The sequence below is a fragment of the Erithacus rubecula genome (assembly GCF_903797595.1).
Source record: "Erithacus rubecula genome assembly, chromosome: 10".
Lineage (NCBI taxonomy): Eukaryota > Metazoa > Chordata > Aves > Passeriformes > Muscicapidae > Erithacus > Erithacus rubecula.
Window position 1 is genome coordinate 7,438,406 of NC_136662.1, and position 13,778 is coordinate 7,452,183.

Genomic DNA, 13,778 nt, shown 5'->3' on the forward strand with positions numbered 1-13,778 from the left:
TTTATGGTATATCCTCATTAACTGCAGTCATCATACAAAAGAAAACATCTTCTTTTACAAGATCTTTTAGGCAGCATGTGTGAGAGCAAGAGAAATGACTGAGGGATGCTCTCATTTTAATCAAGGGGATGAGGAAATGCATCTCTGCTACAGTAACTATCAGCCCTTTGGTGCCACAGACTGTCCTGGTGGAAACTGCAAGTCTTCTCTTGACCAAACAGACCTGAAAAACCTTTCAATTCCCAAAGTCCTCATGTAAAGTCTAATAGAGTTCCATAATTCTGCTGCTTTATCTAGATTGATCCTGAATGACACTTCCTTTAATGGATTAGACAGTAAAGTGTGTCCCCATGAGTGTGGTGATTTCTTTGTTGTTTTCTTTCTTGTTTGTTTTGTTTTGTTTGTTTAACCACAATGTCCATGATGAACAGTCCATCTATGGGTTGCTCTGCTCTGTTTTTAAGCTGTCTTGTTCCTTCTACCAAGCTGATATGAGAAAAGCTTACATCTGGTCTGTGCTGGGCTGAATTTGGAAAGAATTTGGGAAGCTTTAGGCTGCTTTAGGTTTGGTTTAGTAGAGGAAGCAAATAAGTCATGGGGGCAGCACTTGGACATGGAGCTTACTCATAGTCCTCAGTGAGGACCACCACACAGCTGATGTTCTTCTCTCTTCCCACATAATCCAAGTGCAATAAAAACAATTGCTGGAAGGAAGCCAGACAAAGTAGCTGAAGAGAGAGAGGGCACTTTCCCATATTTTTTCAATTTTGCAACTACTCAGCATGGGGCTGAAGCTAGTGAATGCAATGGGCTTTGACAGTTTGAAGCTGATTTAAAGAAGGATTTGAGTTTAACACAGTATTTTTCTCTGTATTATTCACATACCTGGATTTTTAAATGAAGCCATCTTTTCAAAAGACATCAGCTTTTTGTTTTCAAAACTGCTGATCTTTAGGATATATAACTGACAGAATAAGTGGTAAAAGTATTTCTAAAAAACATTAGTTGAACCACCTCAGACTTTGACAGAGTTATATAATTTTCTGCTGCCAAGGTCTTTGAGCTGCTGTAAAATTGAATGGCAAAAACTTGACTTCTCAGAAAAAGAGTGAGAAAGAAGAGTGGTAATTTTTAAATATATTTGTTATGTTTTCATTTACCCATATGGGAAAAGAAAAACAACTGGTGTTTCATTTAACTTGTAATTTCTAATATGAATCATAATAAGTCACCATGTAACTTATTAAATTTTCAGGGAATTTGATTGTTGCTTCAGCATCTACTTAATTTTTAGAATATTTTTTTTTTAATAAAGATCTCTGTTTTAGTGGGATAGTTATTTTGGATTTCCAGTTTTTGGCTTCCCACTTGGGTTAGAGCTTTGCTTTTCAGTCTCCTTGTCTTGCAGAAGTCACCCGTGTTGTGCTCATGTTCATTGTACACTTTTAATGGGGTCGTAAAAGCTGTCAGATATTTGCTTTTGCCAATATAGAGGTTCATGTTAATTGGAAAGGTTTTTTGGGAAATGGTATATTCTTTCATCTTAATTTTTCAGTCTTAGGCTTTTCTAGACACACACAGTATGATCAGTTTTGTTTTGCTACAGAGAAAAATACCAATTCTTACATTAGATTACAGGAATGATCAACCAGGTAATGAAATAAAGGCAAAAAGGAAAGAAGAGTGGAAATTACTCTGTGGAGTAGAATAATGGCACTTTATTCTTATTTGCTGATGCAGCATACAATTATACTGAGAAATTTGAATCTTTATGAAATTTAGATTTTAAAGTAACCTAAATCATGAAGCCAAGTCCTACTTGAGTGATATTTTTCTTGATCAATTAACTAGGACATCCTACTTATGCTTAATGTATTAACTGTGCAAAGATATCTATTAGTAAAACAAAGTAAACAAAATAAGTAAAACAAAAAAAAAGTAAAACAAAACAAGTATCATCCCAACCCTTGGGGAATCAGAAGAATTCAGCCTTTCTGCTTGGAAGTGTGTTCCTGTGGGCTGCTGTTGCACTCTGCCTTGTGCTTCTGGAGAAATAAAGGCAGGTATTGGCCTCTAAGAATGGGCACTGCTTTTGAGTCCAGTGGCCCTTTTGGTTTGTGTAGCACAGCTCCCCACAGAGCTGTCACTGTGGTTGCTGTAAAGGATCAGAAGAGTTTCCAGAGTGTGAGGCCTGGAGCATGGTTTTCTTATCCTATGAGACTTTAACCTAAAATGCTGTTGGTGTTGTGAATTTTTAAAGAAAATTCTAAACCCAAGGTTTATGAATGTTGAAATACAGTGCCAGTCCTCTTTATTTCATTTATGCTTGTATTTTCCTTGTCACAAATATATCTATTGTCATCCAGGTAAGGTGCACAAAACTGTACCATTACCTCCACCATGGATTCTTGCACAAATTTGTTCTAGTCATCATTCCTGCAAATATCATTTTGAAACAAAATTATTGTGTTTCATGGTTAGTCAGAAGAATAAATTCAGAGAAGTAGCTGTAAGTGATAAATATAAACTTGCTACTTTTTGAAGGAAAATTCTGGCTCAGTAATTACAGAAATTGTCAGCTAAAATTTAGAGGCTGCATTATCATTTATCCTGTTGAGATGGATGTACCTTTCTAAATCACAGCTGGGAGCAAAGATCTCAACTTTATTAGACATGCATACTATATATCTTTATTGCCTCTTTAAAAAAGGGACAAGATGTGAGAGCAGATCAATAAACTGTAGTTTCACTTGAAGCAATTCTAATTAATTTAATCTCATTTTTGCATTTAAAAATTGTCTCTGGTTTTGTTTTGACGACAGAGCAAGAGCACCTGTGGCTTTCACCCAGGGAAGCTGCTGTAGGGGCTTAGGATGAGGTGCTAGATCTACCTAGGCCAAGCTTAGGCAAGCTTAGTGAGCAGCTCTCTTTGGGCTTTAGAAGATGTAGTTTAGCTGTGGAATTTCTATTGATGTTAATGATTAACAGGGCAGAATTCATGCTTTTTTTTCCATGCCATAATATGGTGTTGACTCCAGGTCAACTTAAAGTATATCCTAATTAAGGGCATGTGACTTGTGTTGCTGGGCTCAAGAGGATTTATGTATGCATGACTTCTTGATTTTGTAATGGTAAGAAGTGGGGCACACAAAGAATTAAAAAAACCCTTTTGTTAAATCTGAAAATATTTGCAAGAGGCTACAGTTACAATTTGCTTCTCTAAAATCCTAGATGGGTGACTTCTTCCTACTTTACTCTTTGAAAAATGCAATTGTTGAAAATTAAATCATGGAGCCAAATTTTTTAGTTATTACAGTCAATTTCCTTGCAGACATCCTTAGTAGGGAACCTTAGTTTCCTTATTATCTGTGAATTATATAGTTAAAAAACAATTATTTAAATCTTATGCCAATATTTCAATGCTTTTTTGCTTTTCTCTTTTTCTCTTTTTTTTTCCTCTAAGCCCCTTCTTTGTTCTGTGGGTTTTCTTTTGTAACTCCTCCAGACTACAGCTTTGTTCCCCCTTCCTCCACTCCTTTCTGGTCAGGTACTGCTTTACTGCTTTTATATTTCTTCTAAATTTACTTTTGTTGTTTCTGTGTGCAGCAAGTGAGGGAAGGGACGAATCTAATACTTCAGCTCTTCTCTGACTCCAAAAATGGAGTTATTACTTGTTATTCTTGGAATGTAACAAAAGTCAAACTCTTAAACTTTTAAATTATTACTGATTATTGCAATAAGCAGTTTGAATAGGTGTTGCAAAGCTCAGTAATTGCAGCAGATTCCATCAGTGACCACTTGACTGTTAATTTGCTATGCAGTTGACACCTAAGAGCCATGTATTTTTAATATATTTGTTCAAATACACAAACATGGAAGTCTCACTGCTTGTTGGTAAATAATAAATTCGTCCCATCCCTGCAGCAAATCATACTGCAGTAGCATCTTAGAATACAGTAGTGTTTTTCTTTAAATAGAGAATGCTTTCTTTAAATTCTGCATTAACATTGTTAATTAATTTCGCCCATCTGTTTTTTAAATATTGTTTTTCTTTATTTCCATTTAACCATCTCTGGCTTTAATAGATGCAGTCATTCCAAACATAGAGGCTGCATAAGAATGCTAAAAGTAGTGCCATTGTCAGTGCATCAGTATGGGTATGACTTGCTCTGTCTCTAAGGTCTGGTCTGCAAAGAGGTGAACTGCATTGCTGGACAATTTAAGAAGAATTTTGCCAGTAGAAAGGTGAATGCCTTTGAGGAGCACGTGGAAGGAGCTGCTGATGTGGAGCACTCAGCATTTGCTCAGTTGCACTGGCCTCACTGTGAGCAGGGTGGAGGACACTGCCTGGGCTGTGCAGAGCAGGATTTGGCTGGCTTTGCTCTAGGGAAGGGAGGTGTCCTGAATCACACATGCAGATGGAGTCATCAGGATCTCATGGGCAGTGTGTTTCACACCTGCCCCACAGAAACTGTCCTAATCATTTAGTGCTCTGGGAAGGATTCTTGGGGCTTTCCACAGTTTCCTGAGGGGAAAAGGACATAGATGGCAGCTCAGTAGTAGAATGGTTACTGCACTCATTCTGAGAGCAACTCTGATGACCCCTCTCTTGATTCACCCCAAGGATTTCAGTCTTTATCCAAGACTACACTTGGATGCTTTGCCCCTCATTTGTTTCTTCCATTTCTGTGCCCTTACCTATGGATATTTTTGGGGCACATGCTTCCTTTCAGTAGTCACAACAATAGTGAGAATCCAAGCTAGAAAGCATTTGCTTTTATAAATGGACACCTGTAGGAAAGATGAGTAGAAAGCCATTTTGGTGTAGGTGCTTGCCCTGTGGTGACAGTGCTCAGCTGAACCCCCTGAAGGACTTATCTGATTTGAAACAACATGAAGGAGTGAAGTTTCAGCTCTTTGCTCAAGATAAATGCAGTGAGCTTTTGGCCTTTTGGGCTGGGATAGGAGAGGACATCTTGCATTCAATTGCCTAGTGCTTGACTGTAGATTCCATTCTTAGTCAAACTGGTATCTGTTCCACGGGAACAGTAGCCTACAGTGATAGAAGAGCAATCAAGACTCAGTTACTTTAACCCTATGACACATTTCCATATATTCCCACATGTGATTTCAATCAATTATAATGACATTCCCTTTTTTCATATGAAAAACTGCTGTATCAGAGAATTCAATACTAACTATAACAATAGGTATCAATTCAATGTCTTGCATATCACAATATGCCAGTTTAAGTATTTTGTTACACAAATACAAAATATTAAAGGAAAACATTGATCTGCAGTGCTTAATTAAGCTTATCTACCTATTACATTCTGAGTGCTAAGGTGCATTGCTTCATGTGTTTGTAGTAAACCTTCTTTATAAAAACAGCCCAATAATTTGCCTACATTAAAAAACCAAATACTTATTTAATGATATTACAAGTATTTTTTTCAAAAGTATCTTCAGAGCTGGCTTAGTTGCTGATATGGAAGCTGGTAACACAGGAGAAGGTTAATCTGACTGCTGAGCACCACTGAAGGTGCTGCCTGTGCCTGGATAACAGCACTGAGGTTTGGTGAAACAGTAAATGTACAAGTAAAGGTACATGGCTTCAAGGAGCATGGAAACACAGGAGGAGCCCTCAGGGCAATGGCTGCAGATTTATGAGGAGCTCAGAGCAAAAGGAGAGAGCAACAACTCCTCACAGCTTTAATAACACTGCAGTGACCTTCATGGAATTCAAGCACGTGAGTTAGACCAGCCTGCTGTGATCACAGGGAACCTCTGTTGTTTGCACCTCAGATGCATCATCAGTGGTTCAAACTAGTATTAAAATTCACTTTCAGCACATTTTCACTGTTAATGTCCAGCATATTCCAGTGTAAATCAAAGCTGATTACAGTTCCTGTAGTCATCATTTTCTGTTTGTGGAAGGAAGGTCTGGGTTCAGTAGAAGCATATTCTCATTCACACGTGCTTTTTATTCACCTCCTTTGGATTTCTTGCTCTATTTCTAGTTAGTTCTCTGAGTACCTCCCTTCTATTGCACAAGGTTTATTTATTACTGCTTTCTCAACAGTTTATTTTCTTTTTTAACACTTTCTTCCTCCCCCCCCCCCTTAATTTCTCATTCACCTTGATCCACCTGTTGGGCCTTTTCCTTCCATTGATCTATGCTGTTAATTCCATTCTCACTGTATTCTTCCTGTAGCTCTCCTTTTTCTGTCCTTCACTCAGTGTTTCTTCTCTGTCCCATCTGTACAGGTATCCTTTCCATGTGTTGATTTCCCTCACGTTTTATTTATCCTGGGACAGCACTAATTGGGAATTCAGGGTTGATAGTCTCTACTCAAGTTGTTTTTGTGACTGTGTCAGCAGAGAGATATGGTTAATATTTTTTTTCCAAAATTAACACTGTCATTTTTCCTGTATTCATCACTCATCTGACTTCCTTTTATATATTTCCTATCATGAGCTTCACTTTTATTTGAAAATATGGATCTTGGATTCTAAATTAATCTAAATTCTGCTACTTTCTGCCTCAAGACTTTTGAAGATAGATGGTTTTGATTTCTCTTGCTTCTTTATCCTTTTCCTCTCTGCTTTGTGACTTGAAAAAGACTTAAAAGTCCTCCTTTCTCCCAGATGTGCTCCTCTTTCTTCTTTATCCTAATTTTCCTTGCAATTTTCAATTTTTATTATTCCTCTTCACATTTCTTTCCTTCTTAGGTAGTTTCTTCCTCATTTTCCCAGATTTGTTCATCTTTGCTTCCTGTATTTTTCCTTGCCCCTTTATCTTTATTCTAGAATCTGAAATTAATCTCTGCTCCCCAGAATCACTCCTTGCATCCAGCAATGCTTCTCCAAATCTGCCAGTGATATTGCTGCATGCCTGTGAATTGTTACTGACCCTCCAATCAATAACTTCTCTTTTTCTTTCTTTCTTTCTCCAAAACAATTGGTGCCCATGATGTGCTCTTTCTCTGTGAAATGGATTGCTATAATGCTGTTAAGGTATAGGACATTGCCAGGATCTAAACAAGTGGCATCTACATCTCACTGGCTAATAGGGGAAAAAAGTCATGTTTGAGCTTTGATGTGCTTAATATGTCACCTGGATTTTTGCAACATTAATATAAGCAATAAATTGAGAGGCTGATTCTCTGCTATATGGCATCTTTTACATAATTTATCAATTGTCTGATAAGCATACCCTACATAAGCAGTCAGCAATGTTAGACTAAGCTTCAGTGATGTGATATAAACTAGGGCATTATCTGTTGTCAAAACTGGTTTCTTAGGCATTCTATTTCTGTGATATATCTAAGAGTATTTTAAATGTAATATTCCTTGTTAGTTTAAAATAATTTGTATTTTCTCTTGAAGCTGAAAGTATTTGAACATATAATGATTTTCAGATATTTAATGCTATTATGTATCTATGATCCAGTGCAGTCAAAAGAAAAGTTAAACACAAGCAGAACTGGAACTGTTAAGATTTCTCAGCTAATTTGCCACGTTTTTGGGTCCCTGATTTAAATTAAAGGCAACTAGATATGAATTCTTAGTATTATGTTGTTGAGGGCATTGCCAAACTAGAATCTTAAAAGCATTTTAAAAAATGCCCAAAAGATTGGGCATTTCTAACAAATGCGAAGGACCTCTGAGGACAGATATGATTCTATGTACATGATATCAAGTCATCCATTATGATCATGTGAATTCTTCTGAAATCTTTTCAAAGGAAGCTTGTCTGTGTTCCTGAACTCCTCTTAGAGTGATTTACATAGGAAAACAGTGACATTAATGGGAAAAAAGGCTGAAAAATGCTGTGGCCAAGTAATCCAACTACAAAATGCCATGGAGTAGTAGATGTTCTTTCTAAAATGCTCAAGTCAAAGGTCTTCTATCTGTTAGGCCATGACCATTGTCCTCTCATTGCCCTCACACTAAAATCATTGAGGATTTCTTTTGCAAGTTCAGGCATTCTACATCAGCGTTGGAAACATAATTTCCTATAAATCTATTTGGAAAAAGGAGCTGGTTTTTGAAGTGAGGCTTTTTGCACCTTTGCTTTTTAAAAGTTCTTAACAGCTTTTTGTTTAAAATGTCTGGGCTTTACATTGGCAAAATTCTTCTATTCTGAAAACTTTAAAGTGTTAATTTCACTGAGCCTTAATTTTATAGAAAAAAATTCATTGATGATTTACAGAAAAAACTCCTGAAAAGAATAGATTTACATCAGTCAATATTAATGCAGATTGTGACAAATGATCCATGGAAATTTCCTGTAGAAAGTCTGTACCTTTTTGCTCATGCTGATGTTAGCTTCCAGTTTTAAGTGCATTAATATTTAACTTGGTAGCTGGTTTTTGAAAGAACAGCACCTTATTCTGTTTGTTTTGCTTCATTAGAGGTCTAAAGTTAAATCAACTGTAAATGCTAATAATTCTTTTGGAAAGAAATTAGTGACCTGTAAAATATGTTGATGCATATAACTGGCAGCAAGTTTTATTATGAAGCACAAGAATAAAATAATTGCAAATGTATTTAGCAATATCAGGATTGGGAATATTTTATTTATGGCTCATCTAGTTTGATTTTTCATCTAAAAATAAAGAGGACTGTTCAAAAAATTACAAAAAATCCCTTCAGCTGTTAGACCATTCACCTATATTTAAATCTTCTTGATCTTTGTAGTGCTGATGTTTTGCATATAATGAATGTCAGTGTATGTTACTGCAAAACTCTTTGTTTTATATTTTGCAGTATTTCTATTAACAGTGGTTTGGTGGCCTTCATTTACCAGCCCTAATAATATCACCTTCTGCTTCCTTTCAGTGCTGAGCCCAAAGGTGATAGGCATTGCCATAGCCAGGTATGACTTCTGTGCACGAGACATGCGAGAACTGTCCTTGCTCAAAGGGGACGTTGTCAAAATTTATACCAAGATGAGTGCCAATGGCTGGTGGAGAGGGGAAGTAAATGGAAGGGTAAGATGATTTTTTTTTTTTCCTGTTTCTTTCTGCCTTCACTGACAGTGATTTTGTTTAAAAAAAGAAAAAGTGTGTTCCTACATTGTGTGTATTTAAATTCACAAGATGGAACATGTTCTCATCTTTGTTTCATAAGAGAGAGGCAGAACTCATGCCAGGTATTGGCTATTTAATGTGACCTACCAGGTTGAGTATTTGGGCAAGGTTATATGGTTGGAAAATAACCAGAATTAATAGCTCTGCTACAGTTGACCTTTCTTGAAGTGTTTTGCACATAGATATTTGGGGTCAGGTTCCTGGTGCTGTGCAACTCTCTTTACCACAGAATAATTTCCCACATCTTTCTGCCAGACTACAATGCATGGAATCAACCACCTTTTTATAGAAGGCTGCTGCTTTGATCTCTATGAATGTGGCCCAGATGAAGTGACATATTTAGCAGGGATTTTTATGAACTCACTTAACACCCTGCTCTGAGACTTGGAAGTGAAGTTTCAGTTTTGACCTATAAAAGGTTTACAGTTTCAGTCTTAGTTTACTGCCTTATAATGCAGATTAGTCAGAAGCATTTGAGACTGCTGTTTCCATGTCTAAAGTGCTGAGATGCAGGGTCAAGGAGTGTGAGGTGGAAGAATGTAAATTGTCTGGAAGCTGGAAATGATAGTTGCAATTGCAGTTAAAGTGAATGTCCAGACTTACTGCTTTATTCAATTTTTATTGTGTACATGAACTTGGTTATGTTAAATGGTTAAAGCTTATTAAATAGTCAAATAGACCAGAAGAAATAGGGATGCAGAAGAAATACCCATTGTGCTATATATATATTTTAGATGTGAAGAAAGCTGAACAACTCATTGTAATGCAGCTGCCCACGTTCTAAAGGGTGCCCTGTTACATGCTAGCATTCCTTTGTAACTTTCATAGCCTGAACTTGACATAATAAACTCACCTCTGGAGATATTTTGGCAAGGTAGTCTAAAGATTTTTGCAGTCATCCCTTCCAGTCATGCTCTAGGTTTGGTTTGAAGTTCTTTCATGAATGTTGAATTTACTTTAGGTGTAAAGAAGTCTGAATAAACCTAAAGCAAATACATGAAATAAATATTTGACATTGCATCACTGTGTGTCTTACATAAACCTTATTTGGCACAACATTAATTTCAGAATGTAGATAACTTTATAACTTCTGAAGTGTAGGACACTAGACTGCTGTCTGATTCTGTCATGTGTAACACCTGTGTTGGTGGCAGTGGAATTCAACTCCATGTAAAGCAATCAGATCAGTCAGTGTTCCTTTATAAGAGGATTTACTGAACCTGACTGGAGCCTGTTAAAAGTTTAACTCCTCATTTAAAAAATAGCAGTATCGTGCCTGTAGTAAAACTACTACCACTCTTGGCATTTTTCTGAGCTTTTAGACTTCTAATCTAGGCAAATGTGTTTTAGATTTTTTGAGGGAGTAAGTGACATAGAGGGTGGTGGTCTCCAAATTTTCATATCTGTGAATTATTGTTATATCTGAAGTTATTATTTTCCTTTCTGTGTCAGGTCAGCCAAGTTTATCTTTGTAATCTTATTAATGTATTTACTGAACAGACACATCCTTGTTGTGCCTAGCTCAGCCATTAAAAAAAAACCCAAACCTTTGTGCATCTCATGTATTATTTTGTTCTGCTTTCCTCCTTTTTAGGTGGGCTGGTTTCCATCAACTTATGTTGAAGAGGACGAATGAATTAAAAACTATCCTCTGCTGACCAGCAGTTTCAGGGATTATAAAAATTTATATCTTCAGTATGTTATTAGTCTTGTTAAGTATTTAAACAGCAATGTTTTTGTCTGTCTGAACCTTCCAGTCTTAATATTGGGATTTATACAGAAGTTTGGGCTGACAGATTATTACCTTACCCAGAGCTGTGCAAGAAACAAGCTGCCAGTTTTCCATCACTGGGGATCAGTGCAAAGTCCAACCTCACCTTCCCAGAAGATCTCTGGAAAATGAAATTCTTTGTTCCTTTTCATTTCACCCTGTACTACACCATGAGTACTAACAATGGCTGAATATTTAACATTTCTCTTCTAGCTAACATCTGTGATGGTACAAGGAGATGAAGGCTTATTATTCCTTATCACTGCATGCAGAAAACAGATTTCAATCATTCCAGTGGGCATAAAGTATAGTCAGTAGACTTGTCTTGAGACATCAAACTACTTATCAACTTACAAACCATTTTACACTCACAAAAGCATTCTGAAGGAAATATGTAGTAAATATGAGTAGCATTCATGCATATTTAATTACTTAACTGACTACTTTGAGGTCCTGCCTAAATCTTCTAACAGTCTGTTTAAAGGCATTCTAAAAAAGGTGTAGTGATGTGGTATTGCTTTAAAAAACATCCACAAAGTGGAATTGTGTGATCCTTTTATTGTCATCTCAAACCTTTTTATGTGAGGTGTTTCCATTTAAGCATCTGACAATAAAAGTGCAGCTGGGGGATAGTCATGAGAGTTGAAAGTTTTCAGCAATAACATTAAATAAATATTGCAGATTTACTCTGAAGGAGAAAATACTAATGCAAGATGATGCCTTTTCTCAAGAGCAGAAATGTTTATCTTAACTTCTTGATTGATTTGGATGAACTTTGATGCTTTCAACTCAGTACTGTCTTTTCCTAGTTAGACAGGAGTTTCTATCACTTTTTGTGAATTCAAATGGAACTTGCAAACTTCTTTCTGCCCTTTCCTTTCTTATTGCCTGGGATGTTAATGGCAGTTCAGTGAGGGAGTTGTTGCAGTGTTCTCAACATTCCCAAATGTGTCAAGGTTAGCCAGCAAGAAAGATCAGGCCTTGTAAAGTGGTGTCCACTGCTTGCTGAGGCAGTGTTTAATGTAATTATGAAGAGGCAGAAATGTAGTTCTAAACTAAAATAAATGTGAGTAGTATCTTCGAATGTGCAATTTTAAATATTTAAACAATGTCACACCTGGCTTGAAAACAAAAGAAAATCAATCTCTTAAATGAAATTAATCCATCCTCTCCTTTGCTTTTGCCTCTCCTCTTTTTCTGTTGGCATATTACAGTTAGTGTGCACTGACACTGCGGTGTTTTCCCACTCTACAAGCAACATAATCTCCACTATTTGTCCACAGAGCAAAATCTCCTAGTATGTATTTGGGTTTCTCTTTGGCTGCCCCCAGGATTTTTTGCTTCTTTCTGGCCTTTCCTGGCCATCAAGAAGAATCAAGCACAGCACAGAAAAGTCACAAAATCCCCATTCATCTCTGCAACCATCTTACCCATCTGCTACACCTGGCAGGCAGTGCTGTGTGGCCAGGGGAAAGAGAGGAGCTTCTCCTTAGGAACTTGACTTGAGAGATTCAGCCTTGCAGATGAATTTCTGCTGATGCTCTTACCTTTCAAGGATTTACCTCAAAATTATGTAAACTGTGATTGTGTTGAGTACATTACTTGATGGAAAAATTGAGAGCATTTGTAAATATGTAGATGATGCATAAAAATTTTGTAAATTTTGTGTACAGCAGTGTAGGCTAGAGTATTCAGTCTTTGATCATGTTTTGCCATGCAGTTTGATTGTCTATTGTGAGCTTAATCCTATATTCCTTAAGCAGACAAAGATGATTCTTTCCCAGTTTTGCCTGCTTAAGGGGTAGAAGAATAGGCTCTAGGTCTGTGAAGTACTATACTGTCATATAGTTCTGAGAAGAGGCAGTTAAATTCAGTATGAGTTGAAAAATATATCAGTCATTTTCAACAGCTTGGGTTTACAATAATTTTGAGTATTCTCTCCATCTTAAAAATGTTGTAAAGCTTCTAAGCAATTCCTGAGTCCAGTAGTCATCCTTTAAAAAGAATGAAAGCCATAGGTAAACTTTACTTTTGTGGTGTGAATCTACATATCATTGTCTGTGTTTAATGCCCTGTATTGATTGAGTTAATGCTGCATCTTAAACTATATTTTGAGTACCAAAGACTTCCTTAATATTCTGGAGTGTCTCTTTCATGTGCTGCTTTTGCCTGTATGGAGTTGTTTTCTGTCATGCAATAATGGAGTTACAATACTTTAATTTGTACTATTTTGTAAATATGTTAAATATAATAAACTGGTTAATTTTTTTGTTTAATGATGTGTCAAAATATGTTGTTTGCTACTGTGAAGGTTGTGCTTCATTTGTCTCACTACCTTCTCATTGTGAGAAGATGATAATGGTTTGTTTTGGTCTCCAAGATTTATAAAATCCTTTTTTAGCTGTAAAACTGAGTTGTCAATGTAAGTGGGATTGTATAGATTTCCTTGAGAACTTTTTTTTTTGTCAGGATAATACACCCTGTGCCACATCCAGGAAGGTGCTGAGACTTTATTTTTTTTTAATTTATTGTTAAATTTTTAGCTTTAGAGAATCAGTCATATGTTATTGATTTTTGTCTGTCAGAGATGATACTTGTAGTCTTTTTGATTGAAAAGAAGTTATGCCTAAAAAGTGTAATGTGTCTTTTCACAGCAACATCTTTTCCCCCTTTTTTTTTCCTTCCTCTCTCATATGTGAATTAACATATAAATTCAGGCTGAATTGACCTCAAGTCTGAAAATGCAGTCTGTGTCTGATTTCATGGGCTACTTGATAACCTTTTTGTGATGTTGCCCATTCATGTATTTTTTACAATGTAACATTCATTATTAATGTGTTTATAAAAATATTTCTGGACAGGTGGATTAATTCAGCAAGGACAGCGATGGTTCAGTTGCAATGTTGGTTTTT

General features: G+C 36.4%; 1 protein-coding gene across 2 annotated transcripts in view; it reads left to right on the plus strand.

Moving 5' to 3' along the window:
* The window catches only part of VAV3 (vav guanine nucleotide exchange factor 3), a 149,566-nt gene extending 136,424 nt beyond the window's left edge, over positions 1-13,142 (plus strand). For both annotated transcript variants that reach the window (XM_079313787.1, XM_079313786.1), the window contains exons 26-27: positions 8,845-8,996; positions 10,690-13,142. In XM_079313787.1, the coding sequence (XP_079169913.1) occupies positions 8,845-8,996; positions 10,690-10,731 (194 nt within the window). In that variant the 3' untranslated portion in view covers positions 10,732-13,142. The remainder of the gene's footprint in view (positions 1-8,844; positions 8,997-10,689) is intronic.
* Positions 13,143-13,778: the final 636 nt, after the last annotated feature.